Source organism: Numenius arquata, chromosome 4 (genome assembly GCF_964106895.1).
Source record: "Numenius arquata chromosome 4, bNumArq3.hap1.1, whole genome shotgun sequence".
In the NCBI taxonomy this organism is placed as follows: domain Eukaryota; kingdom Metazoa; phylum Chordata; class Aves; order Charadriiformes; family Scolopacidae; genus Numenius; species Numenius arquata.
The window spans coordinates 45,517,554-45,538,706 of NC_133579.1; the positions used below are offsets into that span (position 1 = coordinate 45,517,554).

Consider the following 21,153-nt stretch of genomic DNA (forward strand, 5'->3'; position numbering starts at 1 on the left):
CGCTCTGCCTGAACATTTCATTTTACATAAAGTAGGCACTGTTACTTCTGACTATATTCTGTAACAAAGAGTCAGCTTATGCATCCAACTCCAGGAGGGGACTTACGATCATGACTTCAGAGCCAAGAAAGGTGTCTCCATACTTGATTTTCTTGCAGCAGTGTGATCTAGGACACACTGGCTCTTGCACTGGTTTGTCCTACTAACCTGCTCTCTAAGTAGTGCTCTGGCTTTCGTATACTCCATTCTTAAGTGCTGACATCTCAGCTGTCAGACAAGAATATACCTAGATTCTTCTATAGATCTGCTTCTAGTTGTTGCAATAACTCTCCTAATTCTGTACTACCTGGAGGGAAGAATATTCTCTTTCTCATTTAATCTCATGAAATTTTAAAAAGGTGTCATAAATGTCAAAGTGCTGGAAGATAGCAAAAAGCAGCACTGCCACCCAAAAGTCTTATTTTGGACAAGAAAGGTAGGTCACATCAATTCTAGCAGAGCAAAATCTTTGCTAAATGCTAGTTTGAAACTTCATTTGAATGAAAGCAGGAGAATAGAAGAAATACTTGTTACAAGAGTTTCTCCATGTCAAAATCTGCCTTGCTATCCAGACCTAGAAAATAAACATTGGAGACTGTAGATTACCTGAAATGCAAATGACAGAGTCTCATCTGGAGTATCATGGAATTTGTTTTATTATTTTGCACAGTTCACTACTATGTGTTTCTTTAAAAAATGTGAATCTATGAAGGTTTTACACAAGAAGGGTATGGGGAAACCTTCTTGCATCTTCTCATAGAAGCCAATCCTGCTGCCCCCTGCCCTCCCCCACCCCCAAACCCTGCCATGTAAACCTAGTACGTGCAGGAAATGCTTAACACTGATTTGCACAATAGTTGGTCTGTCTGAAAAACATATTAAGGATTAGAAAGCCCAAGGACTCAGAAACCATTCTCTCTTTTTGGCCTTAGATAAGCTAAATTCCTTCATTTATACAGCTTTTCAGCTAACCTGGGTGTTGTGAAGATAGAGATGGCTATGTAAGTGGAAAGCATTAATAATAATAATAATTAAAAATCAGTATTTCCTTAGATTGTATAATTAAAATACAATACTTAAAAAGAAATACTGATATATAATCGAAACTGGATAATTAATGAAATGTATTAGTAAAATTGCAGTGAATGACAAAAGTTCTCCTAGTTTTTATTTTATATATACATACACATAACATTTCTTCAAAACTATGTATTTTTGATAGGGAAAGAACAAAATTCTGAAATAAAATAATTCCAATTTAAAGTCATCTAAAGTTGAAAAGATTTTGAAGGCGTTTAGGTTTCCATCTCAGAAATAAACAGAATTTTAAATTGCTAGTAATAGCATAACATAAACTTTTATAATAGAAATTACCCAGTTCATGAACCCATCATTTAAACACCTGCATGAATCTTACAGTTGTTACTGTAGAATTATTGAGCAAGAAGTTCTTCTTAGCATCAATACTACATATTCTAGCTAAATATTTATCAAATACATTAATGTTGCACAAACTGTCCTCCAGTAAAAACCCAAGACAGTGTAAGGAGGTGACAGAATCCTCCAAGAATTGAGCTGTCATGTCATGGCCCAGACATTATTGTAAAGAATATTAAAATAGCCTGGCAAATCTCATAATCAGTAAAAGATACTTGATTAGTTTGAATGACAAAGCTATGTCCAGAAGAAATAGAAGCTAGATTCCCCATTGTGATCACTATGTCCTCCTTTTCATTATCAGTTCTGTTACGCAAAAAACCAGCAAGCACAAACTTCCACTCTGTGCTTAAAATGGAACTGCAGACACCTTGCTAGCAGGAGGCATTGTGCAGCCACTCGAGCTTTGCTTACCATCTGTCGAGCATCCACTGGTGCCATCGCTGGAACAGTAACGCATTTCAATCCTTTGCCTTCCCACCTCCAGCAAATTTGGGTCAGGCAAGCGCGCTTTGCAGGTGTATCGGAAACGCTGTTCATAGTGGCCACCATTGTCTGAAATATTGACTGGGGTCCAAGGCGTCCAAGGAGTTGTCTTTTTTAACTCTGGACAGGCGTTGGTGTTACAAGGTTGATATTCCTGAAAGAAAATGGTCATAATGAATATAATCATAAAATATGACTTAAAAAAAAAAAAAACCACAAAACTTCAAAACAGACAAAAAGTCAACCAATAAAAAAGCCTCTGATATTTTTTCCAGCATTTCCAATAGCAGTGATCATCAAGAAACTTTTAATTGCAGTCTCAAACTGAAAGTGTTTTTTTCTGCTTCTAGGCAAGCACAGCATCACATTGCTAAAAGCAATAATATAGCAATACAAATTACATCTATTACATCCATAAAACAGTAAGCTGAACACTATAAGTACCATGATAAAGAGAATCTTTTATAAATTAATAGCCTCAAATAAGGTGTAGCTAAATATGTTAAAGCTTTTAATTAAAAGGAATTCTGATAAACTGCAAGTACAAGATACAAATCAGCAAATTCCTTGGTAAAATCTAGTGGCATATGCATAAGAGAACGACTATCCATTTTGCATATTGCTTAAGTATTACATGGGTATAATGGAAAAAAAATTATTTCTGTGACAGAATCTGGCTCCCTGAGGTGCATTTACCCATAGCTCCAGCATTGCTCAACATATAATCAGAAGCAAATTCCCTGTGGAGTGATACGCACCAACAGACCACACCTAAGAAATAAATGCAGAGTTCCCAGTATTCTCAAGACCCACAACCTGTCTTCTGATGACTACCATTAAGATCTGTAGGTCCTACCCATTCATTTCCCAGAGCACAATATGCTTCATCTGATGCAAGTACTTTGTAAACTACATGGCTGAAATTAAACCACCATTAAATATCAGAATAAATTCACACTGACGAATTATTAAAGAGAAAAAGAAATAGGCATCAGTGGGACAATTTTTTAAATGATCTCTCTACCTATGACTTCTTAGAGAGGTAATTGGTAGAGGGTACGTTCTGAAAGGCAGCCTACTAACTAAGTTTGTAATTCCACTAAATACTATCAAATATGTACTCTAGCCAACTGTTTAAATCATGTATGTTTTAGACTGAGGACAGAACAGGTACGACTATTCTCCTCGTAGCACATGAACTGTAAAAAGGGAAATCATAAAATTAACAAACCTCAACAACAGCCAGAACCACCCTGCTTGCTGTCCCAACTGGCTATTCACCTCCAACACACAGTCCCCTCCAGCGGCTGGATTACAGCGCATCTTTTAGCAACAGCACTCTGTCTTTCCCACTTTTTTTTTTTTTTTAAAGATGTCTAGGACTGATGAGTCTATCACCTCCCTACATCAGCTGTTCCACTACTTAGTAATCCTCAAAGCTAACCAATTGCAAGTTAATTCAAGGCTGCATTTTCCTCTTAATTTAATTTTAAAGTCACTGAATTTTGCTGTGCCTTTATCAATGATACTAAAAATGTTCCTTGTCCCGTATCTAATTTTTCATGCCCAAGTAACCCAGGCATAATGACAAACTAAGATGAACTTCTTAAAGCTATACAGGATTTAAAACCTGATCTCCAGGTCCTGTGCATCCCTATATCTTCCTTTTGTCCTATTTCCATATTTTCCTTAAGACTGGACACACAAATTTGACTTGGCACTCTAAAAGCAGTCTTATCAATACAGCATGCAGAAGCAATCATGACCACGTTCCACTTGACAGTCTGACTTTAATACATCCTTTATTGCATTAGTGCTTTTTCCTTCCACAACATTGCACAGAGAGCTCAAGTAGACCCAATTATCTTTGATAACCTGTCCTTCTCTAAATCACTGCTTTACAACTACATATAGTTTCCTATCCCACACAAGAGGCTGTTGTTTGGCAATATTAAAATACATTTTATTAGCTTCTTCTGCAATTGTCTAGCATATTATTTACTACCTCAACAATCTCTGTCATGGTCAAGCTTTACTGAAGATGTCTTATATCACTGTCTAGACTGTTGATAAAAATGTTAAGTGCTATTGACCCAAGAACTGATTCCAGGCAGACCCTGCTAGACACATTCCAGTCATCTATATCTGTCTGTTAACAACACGTTTTTCAATTTGTCAGTGAGCCAGCTTTTATTCCATTTAACATTTGCCATATACTTCAGTTTTCCAAATCAAAGTATTTTCTGTTGCAAAGGCAATGTCTTGGAAAAATTCAATGACAGCCTGGGAGAAGTGCTGTATCACTTTCAAACATCTTGAAACACAAGCTCTTTTTTAGTAGCATATAAGCAGTAATAATTCAATCAGTATAGTAGCTACTACAGTGTTCGTTTCAATACAGTCACAATGACCTAAAAGTTTCAGTTCCTCATTTGCTCTTGATTTTTGCATTGATATTTTTCAATCAAAACTAAAAGCTGCTAGAAATAGGAGGTCTTTCTTTCCAGGATATGGCATAGACAGGTGAGAGTCATGAAAAGCAGAATGTGTGAGAGATGTGACAAACCCTTTGTCAAATAAAAATAAGCAATAAAGGAAGAAGTTAATTTAGTGGCAATGTATTGAATGCTGCTTTGCTAACACGTTTGAGATGAACAGATCAGCTCACTCATTTCTAGAAAGACAGACTACAAGTAATCAATGTCCCTCCATACACTCTAACAGAAGGTATACTCATATGTTGTTACACGAGCCAGAAAAGAAAGATGTTCCTTAAAAGTATCTGTAGAGACCACTTGTTAGTTTTTCCTGTCTTCTTGCCTGGTGCACAGCTTATAAGAAAGTTTGTCTGCTGTCATGCCCGTCTGTTCAACCACTGGAAAACACCCATGAAAGGCTCAGAATGGCAGGAGAAACAAAAGTCCATGTAGATTATCCAGAAAATATTTATAGCAGTGAATAATCTCTCTGAGAAAATTCAGAGTAATATCCTAAAAATGCATGACTCCATGAAGTTCCGGCACTAATAATGACCTGGCAGAGCCTGCTGGTTTCTCTCACAAACAGTGAGTGCTGCACTGCTCTACCAACTACTGTGTCTGCCACATAGGAATCAAAAATCACATCGTGCTTGATGAAAGCATTGATGTGATCTGATGCTACAAAGTGGCAGTATAAGCAGAACAATGATGTTGCTCTAAATGGTCTCAGATTTGGAAGTTAGTAAAGGAGGGGAGACAAAAGGCATAATTCAGATCACACATGGATACACAGTGCTGCTGGCATGAAGATGGACTCATAGAATGTGTTGGGTTGGAAGGGACCTTTAAAGGTCACCTAGTCCAACCCCCCAGCAGTTAGCAGGGACATCTTTAACTAAATCAGATTGCTCAGAGCCTCATCAAGCCATAGTCTGATTGGATAGATTTGTCAGGGACCGGCCATATAGAAACTGCTATCTCTGCCTGGATTATCATCCTCTTCTCACCTTATCCCATGCATGAACAATTTACTCAAGTGGGATTTCAGGAATATGTCCCTCTCCAAATCAATTTGACCAGCTGGAGTCATGGATACAATAATAAAGCAACCACATAACAGAATAAAAGTCTGAGATGAAACACTGAGGTCTCATCTCAGCAAAACAGTTGTAAGAAAGAACTAGAAAAGCAATGAAGCATTCTGCTTCAATAGGGCTGTTGAGAAGAACCGAGTCAGTGGCTGCCAAGCTCCACCTCATGTGCTCCACGTGGACTGAAGGAAGAGATGAGGTCAAGCTCTCCTGGAAGGGCTCTCTAGATACCCACAGAGGAAAACTTCGGGGGCTCATATGATGGGTTTAAGTACATTAGTTCCTAGGGTACACTTGTGGACTCAGAACAATAATTATTTAAGGCCATTTGCAGACTCCAAAACCATCACTGCAATAGTTCAAACTTAACCATACTTTCAAAGTTCTCTTTGCAAGTTGTCCTAAAACTTGTGGCCTAATTCACCATATTGTTGCTTTTAGTTTAGCATGGATTTAGTCAGTTGAGATTGTTACATTTATGCCTGGCTATGCCTGGCAGAGATGCAACAAAACCTTTAAAGACTAAATTTCAGGGGACAGCTCAACAGTTAGTTTGGAATTTTACACAAAATACAAAATAAATACATACATCACAAAATACATGTCTATGAAAATGATAAACTAAAATAAAAAATTATCATGAAGCATACTGGTGGTAATATGATAAAAGGTATCATAAATTAAAAATATAATTTGGAATGACTGAACATAAACATTGATTACACTATTAACCAGGTACCTTGCTTCTGTCTTTAAATAATATTTCCTAATATTTGTGTATAATGAAAAAAGAATATTGTCATGTTTTGTACCAAGATGTATTTAGAATTATTTAGTTGTATTATTTTAGAAAAGGACAACTCTGCATAGTCACTTTAGTCTGCATAGCCACTTTAGTCAAATTCCTGAAAATTTTGAGAATCTCTGAGATTTTATGCCTAGTTTAAGTTTTATTTTAATTATCCAAACTGAATGATAGCCTGATATTTCCTTAGGAAACTAGGCTAATATCTTATCTACATTTGAATTACAATTTTTTTTATAAAAACCACACTTCAGTTAGAGTTCTATTCCCATTTATATTATATGTTTATATTATGGAGGGATTTCTCCTAACAAACTTATTTCTTTGATGTATATGGTAAGTCTATGTTGAATGCACTTCTATTCTCATCTGTGTTTTTCTTTCTCATCTGTTAGCGTGAGAGACTATTTTCACAAGGCAGCTAAATCAACATTAACAGTCCATTTAAATATTCTCAATTCAGCAGTTACCTTCTATGATTTGCTTTTAATATATTGTTTTAGTTCTCAAATACTCTTTTGGAATTACCGAAGAGATCATTGTTTAAAAAATACTTATAAATTTTTGCTTTTTATTCCACTGTGCTAAACGTCAGTTTGTCTGGCCCAAAATATTTATGTAGTTGTTCACCAACAGAAAGACACCAACAGAAAAGAATGTTGCTGATTCATAAATTGAATGGTGTAGTATGTCACCTGGGAAAGACACGGCTGTAAGATATAAGAACCTGAGTCTCAGCCATCTCCTAAGCTTCAAGTTTGCCACAGCAGTAGGTAGTTAAAGGAAAGGATAGCTCTCACATGCAATCAAAATAAAGGCCAAAATGAATGTAATAGCGTTATAAAACTCAAGAGAAAAACAGCTCCCATTTATAGGGGGCCTTGCTTACACATCAAAACATGTTTCCTGAAGGACTAATATATCCTATCCCTCTCCAAGAACCGAAAGATAGATAGCATTCATGCTGTAGTGGTTGAAAAACACATTCAGGAAAATCACTAACTGAACTTGAAAAAATAAATGGTTCATTTATTTTCATTACAGAAATGTAAAGTCTTATGCACTTAGAAAAGCATTTTCAAAGTAAAACAAACAAAGGACAAGTGAGTCCCTGATCATGTTTCTGTTTATTTCCATAGTAAAAAAAGCCAAGTTATTCGACCAATTACCATTAGATATACATTAGTTATTGTGATTTTTCTATCACAATACTATTTCAAAAGCATGACCTGAAAGCACATCCAAACCTCATTAAGTCCAAGTCATTAAACAAAACATCTTCTACAATGTAAATTTCATAGCTATACTTAAAAAACAAAACCCAAAAATATTTCTAAGATCCCCATTGTATTTTAATCATGCAAAGGCACATCTACGCCCTAGTTTATAGGCAGTACTTTAGCTTCAATTGACATCAATGGGAGTAGTTCTATTGATTCCAGCGGAACCAGGACTTCAGAGATTACTGCTGAGCGCAGATGCAATCCTGTAGTGCAGTAAAGTAAGGGTATGTAGGTTGTGTTCATAACAGGTTTTAAAAAATATTTTGATGGATAGAGGGAGGAAAATCATTTTACCCTATGCAAAAGGAACAGGTCTCTTCTGAAGTGAACGGATTTCTTTTTTGGCTGCAAATACTGACTGAGCACAACCTTTTGTTTCAGTTTCGTGCATTTTAAACAAAAGAATTGAAAAAACTTCCAGTAATGTAAAGGGGAACTTAAAAGGAATTAAAGGCTGGGCTTGGAACCATTTTCCTTGAAGGAGTTCAGGGCCCGTTGAGCAGGTCATCAGACTGGGACAGTTCAGGACTCAAATCCTTATATTCAACATCATTCATTCTGTTTAGATAAGGAAAGTTCCTACTTTCGTCTCTTTATAAAAACATCAAATCTTGGAGTAAAGAAAGCCACCACTTTCCTCTTGCATTTTCTCTACCAGCTATTTGTTTAACTCCATGCTTAGAAGCTATATTTTGTGTCGAACAAGTTGAACTTTTATGAAGGAAATTGTTACAAAAATTTAATTACTTAATCGTGAGTAGCTTGTCTGAATATCTCCAAGGCATAGGGAGGACTAGGAACACTTTCACCTCCACCTCAGCAAGCTGACTGGCCTGACTGCATCAAGGAAGTACAGTTTTTATCCTTAAGTATTGCTTCTTGGATGCTTGCATTCACATTGGCACCTGAGAACCATTTAGAGTGATAAACATTTATTTCATATGCATGACAATTCCTAATAGTGTAATAGTTCTTTTTAAAGCACATTATTTAGAATTAACTCATATTCAAAATGAAACTAGAAATGTCCAAAGAAGAAAAAGCTTCCTTAGTCGGACAGAGATTAAAAAAAAATATATATATACAGAGAGGCACAGTAATTAATTTGGATTCTTCCAAACCTAATCCATTTATGCACCTGCATTACAATTAACCACCCTACTCAAATGCACCTAGCAAATGAAATTTTTATGTGATACAAACCAGGACAAATTTGTCAAGATTTGTAAATCATTGGAGATTCTTGTTTGTTTGGGTGTTTTTGTTGGTTTTTTTGTTTGTTTTTTTATAACTGAATACATCAAAGACTTACATGTATTTTTGGACACTGTTCGTAGAGAAATGAAAAGTAGTAAAACCACAGTAAATCCACATCAGCAAGTCAGCCTGCTGACAGCTCAATTTGTACCAATCCTCCAAGCATTCCTGGTGTGATCCCAGAGCTACTACTAGAGAAGCCCACTTTCGTACCCTGTGTACAGAGCAGCCTGCTAACACAGTGCCCTTACTCCAATCTCCACACCCATTTAACACTTGCACGGCCAGACTATGAACTTCCTGGAAGAGAAGCTGTTTTGGACTGCCTCTTTGCAGGCCTTTGTATAATGGCATCCTGGATCATCATTAAAGCTTTCAGGCAGCAGGACAACAACAGTAATGCTGTAACTATAACACTTTGAGGGCTAGCTTCCTGCTATGCTAGGCAGCAGATTTTCAATTCAATAGTTTTAAACCCCTTAGTAAGTTGCAAGTCAAGACCAGGGGTCTGCAACCATGCCATCCTTCCCAGGCTACTAAGGCAGGAATGGGTCCCAAGCTGTAGTCACTATGGGAACTCGAACTCTAAATTGGCAAAAAAATCCCCATTCTCAGTACTTTTATGTTCTTAATATTGGAGAACATCTCAAATCCAGTCAAAGAACTGACTAGTGGAATTTACGGTTAGTTTTCAAACTAAGAATGAAGTACACTTAAAATGTAATATGTTTCAGTGAAATGCATCTGAATTTTAGTTAGAGATGTCTCTTCTGGCACTTGCCTACATGTCCAATAACTATCCAGAATTCAGTGTCTTGAATAGGCTGCATGTTTGCTTTTACTGGACACTCACCTCACTTTCAGGGATATGTTGCAAGTCCACAAGTGGTTTTAATATTCAGTCTTGTCACCGAGTTCCTTTTTGAATGTGGACTTACTTTGAATTCTAGACTTCTCTTACTAAGTTAACCATAGATTTTCTTTTGATGAACAATACCTTCTACATTTTGCCCACAATGATGTAAGCCTCCTGTAAATTACCCTGTTCCTTTCACTCTTGGAGCACTGAAGGTATTGAATGCATTTTTAACAGCCTCTAAAAATGCATGGCCTAAACAGAAAAATCTTCCTCTCATTTCTCCTTCTCTTTCACTCTACCCACGGTCTATGAAATATCTCACAAAATGGACGAGATGTGAAATGTGCTCTGAAGGACAATGTATTCGGCTAAGCACACGAAGATAGAAAACAGGTCTCACCCAACTTAGGGGGGTTTTAGGTAAGAAATTTTACTTTTCTGATTTTTACCACATGTAATTATGTGCTTTTCTGCATTTGTGTAGACCACAAAGTGTCACATTTAATCAATTTTGTCAGTCATGTAATTGTTAGGAACTTGCCACTGATTAGGAGTCAAAGATACTTAATCGCCAGTCCTAAACATTGATAAATAATAGTCCAGGTCCTCAAAATCATTACATTAGCTTAAAAGAACCTTGGACAGGGGGAAAAGGTCTATCTAGTAAAGGAAGCTGATTAAGTTGCTTATGCACTATCGTTACTAAGAGTGCGTCCCATCCTTCTACCAAAAATTACTGTTTTGCAGGTAAGTTACTGTTTAGGAGAGAGCTGTTCAGGGCTCATTTGCTCTACTTCATAGTCAGAAATTCTATTGTAAATCCCCCCTTACCTCTGATTTCGTATGTTGCATTATGATCTTGGCACAGCATTAACATGCCTCCTGTTCCAGCAGCTTCACTCTAGGGTGGGAACCTCCAAAAAGGGGGGGAGATGAGAAGTTGGGCATCACTACTTAAACCTGCTAAAATTTGATAAGCCCAGAGGTACCTGTCAAAGCACTAAGGATTCAGTTATTTTTGCCCTGAGTGTTATCTCACGCCTGAGGGACGGGATGACATCTAGAGGGACCTGGACAGGCTTGAGAAGTGGGCCCATGTGAACCTCATGATGTTCAACAAGGCCAAATGTAAGGTCCTGCACATGGGACGGGGCAATCCCTGGTATCAATACAGGCTGGGATATGAAGGGATTGAGAGAAGACCTGCTGAGAAGCACTTGGGGGTGTTGGTGGATGAAAAGCTAAACATGAGCCAACAACGTGTACTCACAGCCCAGAAGGCCAACTGTATTCAGGGCTGCATCAAAAGAAGCGTGGCCAGCAGGTTGAGGGAGGTGATTCTGCCCCTCTACTTTGCTCTGGTGAGACTCCACCTGGAGTACTGTGTCCAGCTTTGGAGCCCTCAGCACAGGGAAGACATGGATCCATCCAGATGAGGGCCACAGAGATGATCAGAGGGCTGGAGCGCCTCTCCTATGAGAACAAGCTGAGAGAGTTGGGGTTGTTCAACCTGGAGAAGAGAAGGTTCTGAGGAGACCTTTCAGCAGCCTTCCAGTCCCTAAAGGGGGCCTACAGGAAAGGTGGGGAGGGACTCTTTATCAGGGAGTGGAGTGATAGAACAAGGGGTAACGGTTTTAAAGTGAAAGAGGGGAGGTTTAGATTAGATATTAGGAAGAAATTCTTTACTCTGAAGGTGAGAGACTAGAAGAGGTTGCCCAGAGAAGCTGTGGGTGCCCCATTCCTGGAGGTCTTCAAGGCCAGGCTGGATGGGGCTTTGAGCAACCTGGTCTAGTGGGAGGTGTCCCTGCTCATGGCATTTTTAAGATTCCTTCCAACCCAAACCATTCTATGATTCTAGGGTAAATATTCAAGGTTACAAACCTGAAGGAATTGTCCACCTATAAATGACTGCATGGATCTACCAAAGCTGACTCAAAAATTATTTCATCTAAGGAGGTGCTATACCGCCACATAGTGAAGGCCTCAACTGGAGTAGGAACAACATGACCTCCAAATCTGAGCAATAACATGACAAGTAGATGGTGAAATGTAAATATCATTAAAGGTAAATGATATGTTACATGTACATGAATCAAAATGCATCTTTTAAGCATTTAAATCAACAATTAAAATTAGCGTGCAAACATTAGCTTTGAAATCTATATTTATACATTTAGTTATAAAAAGAGGAAATTCAACTATATCTTTACAATTAAGAATGTATTAGCTGCAATTTGAAAAGATCAGGGAAACAAATGTAGCTTCATTTGAGCTGCGATTTTGCTTACCTGATCACTTAGTACTTCAGGAGTGGGAAAAGGCGTTTGTTCAAAATTCCATTTTAGGGGGTATGATAAGCTGATCAGAAGCAAATGAGTTGCTGCAGCTTAGTGAGTTACCACTCAGCTGGGCCATCCTAACACTCTATGCATGTAGCTTTAATCATTACAAATGCAAATGCAAGTGCAAAAGAAGGCAGATTAAGTCAGACGGGTAAGGGGTGACTTACTTTGCTGTAAATTGCTGTACTCAATTGTTTGCAATTAGCTTCACATACTCTTAGTGAGAAGCTTAAAGTTTTTAACGTACGCCCTATAATTCCTAACAAAAATCTTCAAAATTGCTGAAATATTTATTGTTAACTTAAAATGTATATTTTTAAATTGCTGGAAATCATGGCTATTCAAGTATTTGCTAACTGAGAGTAAGAATGTTAGAAGATAATCCAATAGTCAAAAAGGCATGAAAAGGCTGTCAACTCATCAGTTTTGGAGACTGCAGCTTGTTAATGACTGCAAATCCGTTATTACACATAAATTACCTTCATTTCTATTCTGCAACATAGGTTTTCCTTCACGCAGGCTTCCAGAAATGAGAGCTATATTCTTGTTGTAAAAGGTGCTCCTCAACAACAAATTTTTAAACACCAAAAGTGGAAGCAAATCTGGAACTCTGGTTTTCACAGGCAACACGAGGTACTTAGCTACCTTGTGACCTGGAAAGAATTTAATCCTTAGAACCGCGATTCTTAGATTCACCCATTGCCAGCTATAATGATTGTCAATGTGTCTTTTCGTGAACTTAGCGATGGGAGAAATCTGCAATCAAGTTTCAGTTGGTTTTGTCTGCTACCATGTATCACTAACTCCACAGGTCGCTAAACCAATGTGTAATTGTGAAACAAGAAGAGGAGAAGATAGTAGAAGCTGCACAGCCTGTAATGGTGGGGTTGAGAATAAGGAATCCGGGTGGTACTCCTGCAGAGAGAAATGGCTCATTGCTTTCACAAGGCAGTTTCAAATTAAGCACAGTGGTAAAGTAGTTCTGGGAATTTACATACTGAGGACTCATTTACTTCCATAATATTTTGACCTGGAAAACCAGCTGCGTGAAAAGCCAGCCAACAAGTAATGCAGAAAAATGAAACAGTTATTACTATTTTATATCCAGCCATAGAGCAAACTTTCAGATTCTTATTCATTTATCCATAGTCACTAATTATATAATCAGTGGAGCCTTATATTATAATTAATCCTTTTATCAGCCTATAGATCAGCATTAATCTTATTTTCTACAATTACATAATCTTTTAGGGTCAGCTGAACTTTCACATTTTAAGCTCAAAATCTGAGGGCAAAAATGCAATTACTAATCAGCAGGACATCAAAACAGACCTGAGAGGATGAAATTATTAACTGCTTGTGAAGTCATTTGGACAACAAGCACTCAATTGCAGCTTGTCTTGATCTGGTTAGGTTGTTGGTTTCTTTTTTTGTTTTGTTTTGTTTGTTTGTTTTTTTCTACTTTTAATTAAAAATTGCATTTTACATAAAAATGGAAGCAAAATATGAGAAAACTAATGTTGGAAAGAGGTGAAGTTTGGTTTAGCTCTGAAAATCTGATTATTTTAATATTCTTACTGTATTTTTCATTCCAAGGAATGACTTAGATGATATATAAATCACTGGGGAAAAAAATCCTATAATGTCACCACTCCTGAGATAACACTCTAAATGTTAAGAGCAGCTGCTAAACGACAAATGCGTAAGTAAGTGATGGAAATGGTACAAACTGAACAGATGAGGAGCCATGAACTTTAATTCAGAGTTGCCAGTCCAAACCCAGTAGCTGCAGTGAAAAGCAGAACTGCTTGTTGAAATGCATTAAACTGTGCAATTATTTAAATCCATTGAAAATAGATTTAGCCACACAAATGAGATACACTCGAAGCTTTTGATCATCTGTACCTTCTGATGAGGTAGCAGAAAGGGTATGCTCTGCATTTCTGAAAATTAAGCCACTTAGTAGGGGATCTGAGTATGGATTTGGAAGCCTAATGAAGGTGGCAAAATACAGCTGCCAGAGATCTCTCCAGCACCAGATGGATTCCCATCATCTCCAAAAATTCCAAAAATTAAGAAGCTCCAATTATCTACTAGGAGGGAAGTCTAGAATGGCAAGTTAATATGTACATGAACATCCATGTCTTCCTAGCTCAAAGGCCACGCTAGTCTTCTATAAATGAGTGAAAGGGGAAAACCAAACACATCCCCCATCCCCAAATTCCTTTCAAGATGTCGAGAGCGTAGACAACACCTGTGGAAAACGGGTATAGCAGGTAGGTTAAAAAAAATAATTATGCTATAAATCTCTTTTTCAGGTCTTGACCCAGGCACACTGAAGCGAACAGTAGCATAACTGAACTGAAAAAGCACTTAAGCACAGTTTAATACTTTATCACACCACAAAGACCTGCCTTTCCCCAGGGCAGAAGTTATAGCAGAGCTGACAGACGTGAACGTGTGCCCACACCTCAATCACTGCTGCTACAGTTGAATGTATAAACACAAAACCAGCTTCAGTTATAGCTTGTAATCACTTGGACGAGGAAGTACAGCAAGCGAGATGCCGACATGTTTGCTTCTGCCAATTCCACTACGGGAAAATATGACCCCTAGCAAAGGGGGACAGCTGAGCTGTGAGCTGGTTAAAACATTGTAGCAAGGGTCAGCGTAACTGATCTGTCAGAGCCCCTGGCTATGTGAGCAAAAAAATCCACAAAAAATAAAAAGGCAATCCAAATAATAGCATAGGATTTTACAGGTTGCCCAGCAGAAACACAGAAACAGACATTAAAAATGTCTCTAGTTTTGATAGTAAATATAAGTTCAGAGTACCTTCAAACTTTCCAAGCTTTCTGCTTAGTATGTTCAGTACGTGAAACTGCACGGACAAATGTACAATTGTCTATAATTTTCTCATGAGTGGATATCAACTTCTCAAAGCTTAATATGGGATTCAATTGCCCAAATACAGGGCTCTGTTGCCATTTTGAATGCTGTGGGTTACCTCATCTAGCTTCCTAACTACTCTAAAAGCACTTGGGCTTCTTACATGGTCCCTGACATATCTTCCACTTTCATGCAGATGTTCCAGATCCCCTATGGCTTCTCAAAATGCAACACATGTCTCTGTTTAGGCAAATTTGAATCCTGCCCTTGCATCCACCAGCAGAGCCTGACATTTTTCAGAATCATGTCAGAACTGAATCTCCTGTTGATTTAAATAACTGTTTCACATTCTCCATTTAATTTGTGGCAATCTAAAAAACTCCCTATAAATCAATTTCTCTCACACAACACTCTTCATTTTAGTTTTTTTTTAATATTGTTGGGTTTATATAAAGTTTATTTACAAAGAGTTTAATTTGTCTATGTTGTATTTTTGGAACTCTGCGGTTGCGAATAAAACACTTTTTTTATCTCCAGCCAATTCCTGGTAAGACAGATGTTTCTGGGGAAGAAAAAAGTGCTAATTGGTTGCTGGCTTCATATTATGCTCTATTTCCAGTATAAAGAAGAAAAAGGAAAGAATAGCTGTGTACTTCCTCTGCATGTCCCCAAATATGAGCTGTTCTGTAGCTGGCATGAACCTGGCATAAATCAGAGCAGGTTTTAATTGACACCAGCCTATGTTTCAGCTCAGAACTGGTGAAGCCTATGCTTTGCTGCTCTGGGGAAATTCCTTAAGAGAGGATTAAAGCCCTTTTATTTTACACCTTGTTTGAAGTCTCAGCTAAAAGGCTAAGTGCTATATAGGGGAAAGGTAGCATTTACTAAAGACATTCAAGTCAGAAGGTTAATGAAGAAAACAAAAGGAGAAATCAATTATGGACTGTACAAAAATAGGAAAGAAAATACTGTGGTAATGAAAATAAACTGACCAGGAACAGAGTATGGCTGCCTGGTAAAATTAAATCAAAGCATGTTTCAAATGGAGCATTTTATGAGTTTCAATAAGTTGAGTGTATAACAACAATATCTTTTCTTATCACAATTCTCATGAGACCTCTTAAAGAACTTTACTACTTAACGCACATACAGGATCCTTAGCTTCTCTTTATACTCAGCTACCCTCATCTCAGTCTTGTCCCAAATCAAATTTCTGCATGCCAGCTTTGCTCCGCTTCTTCGCATAAAATTCATGAAACCTCATTTATTAGAGGAAGTAAAAAAGATGAGCAAGGACTGATTTACACCACAGAGATCAAATTGGGCAGAAAAAAAAAGTTAGTGAATATGTCATATACCAAAATTATTCTTTCCAACAAAACAGAAAAGGGATTGGTTAAATAGCTACAACTTATGAGAGTTGAGTTACGTGTCAGAGATGAAAAAATTAACAGTGGTCTGTGCCTTCAGGATGCTGAAGCTGCAGTCTGCCACTGAGTAGTAGTGTTGGGTTTGCTTATCAAAGTAACATGTGAACTCACATTAAATTATGGGAAAAGCAAGGGTTGGGTATAGCACAATGTCTTTCAGACATTCCTAACAGCATGGAGAGGACTTATTGCCAGTAACTGTGTAAACATGGCTGGACCACACAAATTAAACTCACAGGGCTGAATTTTAGCTCAAGTTCAGGATGGGCGCCCTGAACTTACACTGTAGGCTTTGTAATACAGGCTTCGCTTTGACAGCTCAGTAAGCATACCATTGGCATTTTCAGGCCAATGATATTGGTAACTGGAAAACAAAAGTGCTAGCTAGACTGCAAGTTGCTTTTTATAGGAAAGTAATAATAAGTATTTTGTATTCACGTTTTTCTTTTAAATTTGAAATGTCTGACCGTCTATAGAGTCCTGACTTACAAAACAAAACTCTGACAGCAAGTTTTCTGAGCACTACACTATTGGAGCTGGCTGATTTAAGAGTCTTGTCCTACAGGATGATTAGGAAGTTACAGAAGCTCACAGAAGGAGTTCTATTTGGGGAAGGCAAGGCAGGGATGAAAAGGCAGCTAGAAGTTCCACATATGGAAAGGGAAAATTATAGCAAGAGATTTTTGTACTATTTTGGGGGGTTTTTTTCCCCTACTTGGAAAAGAAAGTAAGACATACTTTTGTCTTTCCACTGATCTAAGATACTCAGAGAAACTTATCCCCAAAATACAGAAGTTTTGGGGAAAAGAAGTCTTTCTTCTAGATGCCCAGAGAGACAAGGCAACACTGGTAAGAGCAGTAAACGCAGAATATGGTCCAGAATGGGTAGGACAGGCAGTCTGTTTTGTTTCTAATTTTTCGTTAAGAATCCTAAGAAAAGAATCCTTAAAGAGGAAAAAAAAAAAAAAAGAATAAATGCAATAAAGATAATAATTAGAAGATAATGACACTGAGCTGAGTTTGCATACCCATAGACAGATGTTAATGTGACTACACAAAATAAAAGCAGCAATAGCTAAAGAAAATTCACTGATAAGATAATGCAAGCGTTTGGCAAGAATTTGGGGATGAAAGTGTAAGGATGCAAGCAGTAGACAGGATCCCAAGGGAGAGGGAAGAACAAAGATGACAGAATGTAATCTTCAATAGTTTTTGCTTTGCAAAATAAAATTCTCACAAAGCCTTAAAGGGAAGGCTAAAATGTTTGGGTTTTTAAAATGCCAACTAATTCACCTATTCATACTGTTGCAGTTTTTAAAAAGCACAGGAAATGGTATATCTTTTATCTTTTAGTTATATAATTCAAAAATGTGTATAATGTGGGACTTAATTTTGGTCACAGTCTCTAGCACATCTTAAGACAGTGGCTTCTGTGCAAGCATAGGTGTTTTAGTAAATATTTCAGTAGCAGTGATGTGGTATAGAAGATAAGGCCCACAAGCTGTGCAGTTAATTTTAGCTTATAAAAGCAATCACTCTGCAGACACTGAATGATATATAACTCTCTGTGTTCATGGATCCCAATACTATATGAAACCTAAGAGACTCAACCCAGGTATTTGTGTGCCAGTAAAGAGGCACAAGAGAGATGCCTATAACCATTACAGGAAGGAGGAACAATACAAGTAAGTTTACTAAAGATTTGTTTAAGGTGTATAAGATAATGCATGATTACCCTGGCTTCTTATTCTTAAGATCAAGTATTGCTTAGATGAATGGTTTCAATACATGATATTTTGGAACAGGACTTTTTTTTTTTTTCCCCTTTTTTTTTTTTTTTCCATACAAGCAAAAGAATATTTTTGTAACTGTTTTGCAACCTAAGATTGCATCGCTGTCTCTTCATGTTTGGACAGGTCTGTGAGAAGTCACAACTTTGAATTATTGTTCCTTGAACTGTAGCTGATGTAGCCAAAACATTTCTAAAACTATGGAAGTGCTTTTTTAAACCCTGTGACAAAGGAAAAAAGTTAATGTGATCACCCTGCAGGATGAAAAAGGTCTCTGATTTTATAAAATGGAAAGTTTATTACTTATTTCCTTTGGAAGGATCTGTGGCGGATGCATGGGGCTAATTTTTTGGTTTTTCAACAAGGACTCTGGAAAGAATCAGTCCAAGGTGGCATGGCTTTATCCTTCTCAGAGGCGAACAGACATTTCATTTTTTACATGGGAATGTTCCAAAGAGTGTTTAGCTAACACTTGAGCACGGGATCTATAATCATATGGCTGCTCACATGTCTCAAAGACACACAACATTACAGAAAATGCAAATTATTTTCTACAGGATTCAGTGACATTAAACCTAAAAAAAAAAAAAAAAAAAATTCAGTATTTCAAGTCAAATGAGAATAACATCCTCAAATAATTTACATCCCCATCATTCCTTCCAACAGCTTAGCCTCAGAGAACAATTCTTAACACAGGAGGAAGCTGAGATACAAGAACCACATTTTGTGGTATGATAGTACTAGATGTGATTATTACTCACATCTAAAAGTCATGTCTTATCTGAAAAAGCCCCCTGCTTCCTTTCTTCTTAACTGATAGCAGGAAGGACAAGTGGGTGCACAGATTGTATGCATTTCTAACAAAACAAAGCAATTCCTTGCTAGGAGGTCATATGGATTTACATGAATGCCAAATACAGATTTCTTTGAGACTCTTTTAATGAGGTCTCATGTGTCCCTTTTATACACTGGAGATTATTAATTTTTAAAAATATTATAATTTTAGGCACAGGAGTTTAAGACCAGAACTAAGGAGGAGAGCTGTGTGCTTTATATCTACTTTAACTGAGTTATAAACAGAAGGATCTGGCTCAGAGGGGCTTTTGATCAGAACACCAACATGTAATGTTACGATCATGTAGTTTTATCAATACAGCGTACCATCTTATTTCTGACAAAGGGAGAAAGAATGGGGGCCTGCCTAGCACCACAGACGTTGAGATATGAATATACAACAATTGCAGTTGATCAAGGGAGTTACCTACTAATCAGCAGTTAAATAAGAATGGCCAGCCTTCTCTCACCAGGACAAAAAGCCACAGACATATCTTTATTTGCCCATGAGATAAGACTACAAGCCAGCACTAAGAATGAGAAGCTCATGACACAAGTAATTTATTCCAGTGGATGTGGAATCTACTGCATAAATTCCAGAAACAGAGAACTTATTTCAAATAAACATTGCTATCACGATCCCTATCTGAAGTGGGATTTCTGAAAAGTTGATGTGAATAGTAAGAGATTCAAATATTGAAAACCCAGTATGTTTTGTTTTCCTCTCATGGGTACGGCAAGTGCCATTAAAGCTTCTGAGGAGCCATTCGTGCATTCCAACATGGATGGTCTATCTGAAATCTAATCATAACTAAGCCACTAACATGCTTCCTAGCTTTCTACCTCGGTAGATAGGGAGTAACTACTGTTTGTTAAAAAACCTGGCCTCAGGTTTTGCATTAAGCTAACAAATCAGGCTTCAGGACCTGTTGAGCTTTGCCTGTGCTTGTCTTGGTCTGCATGAAGATTTGTTTTTGCATGCAGTAGCAATTATCTAATTACCAGACCTCTTTTACCTACTTTGTTTTAACTTTTCATTGGCTCTGTATAATTGCGTTATGTAATGTCTATAGTAATATATATATATATTGTAACTAATGGGTATTTGTAACATGTAGCTACTGCGGGTAGAAGGACCTATTAGACCCCTTTAATAAAACACAGTGCAGAGGATTACCAGAAGCTTTGGAAGAAGAGGCAGAGGACAACACCTAAGGCCCGAGGGCTATAAACCTCTCAGGGATGGCCAGTTACTGGTCATCAAAGGAATGCAACCTCAGGAGCAAGGTAAGTCAAGTCATTCTTACCAAGCCTTAGGGGTACCAAAGAGAACAAAGAACAAGCATCCAACATATGTAAAACACACACTACGTAGTAAATTCAGATGCAATATGGACTTACAGACTAATGTATAGTAAGTAAGGTTTAGAGCCTGTTAGCGAACATTAGAAAGATCCCAACCATATCCTGAAGTGAGATGAAAGAAACCATCAAGTCATACTTTTTCTGACAAAGGACTTGGGATACTGACCAGTTACTTTACACCCACCCTCAGACTGAAACCATCAAGTTTTACACAGAAAAAGAGGGGACTAAAAGGTTTGTGTATTTATGTTAACCACACATAATTGAAACAATTTGATTAGGCTGTTGTAACTGTTATGACTGTTAAGACTTTAATTAGACTAAGAATAAATTCTCTGCTGTGCCTGAATGGTCTATTCCTTTTCGCCTGTAGCAGGGTTATAAGTGTAACAAACTGGTGGGAGTCCAAGCAATCCATTGTCTAACCTGACCAAAACAAATTTTTACACAACTTCTATAGTTATTATAATGATAGTCTAAAAATAGAATAACAAACAAGCAAACCCTGTTCTATGTGTACTGCTAAGATTTCATGTTAAAAGGTGTTAGCAAAATGGATGCTAGAAAAGCTTTTTCCAGTACTATTTTATATCATACAGAATTTTCTATTTTCTTGTCCATAAATTTGTCAGCTTCCTCTCTCAAGACACAGTATAACAGATGTCTTGATGCAAAATTAACACTTTCCTCTAGTAACTGCTTTTGAAATTTGTTTCTTGATCCTTACATTGATACTATCTAACATTTTGAATTGCTCAGGATATGA

General features: G+C 37.4%; 1 protein-coding gene across 1 annotated transcript in view; it reads right to left on the reverse strand.

The window, feature by feature from the left end:
• Positions 1-21,153, reverse strand: part of SEMA5A (semaphorin 5A) — a 227,816-nt gene that overhangs the window by 33,199 nt on the left and 173,464 nt on the right. The window contains exon 15 of the mRNA XM_074146236.1: positions 1,891-2,116. Within this exon, the coding sequence (XP_074002337.1) occupies positions 1,891-2,116 (226 nt within the window). The remainder of the gene's footprint in view (positions 1-1,890; positions 2,117-21,153) is intronic.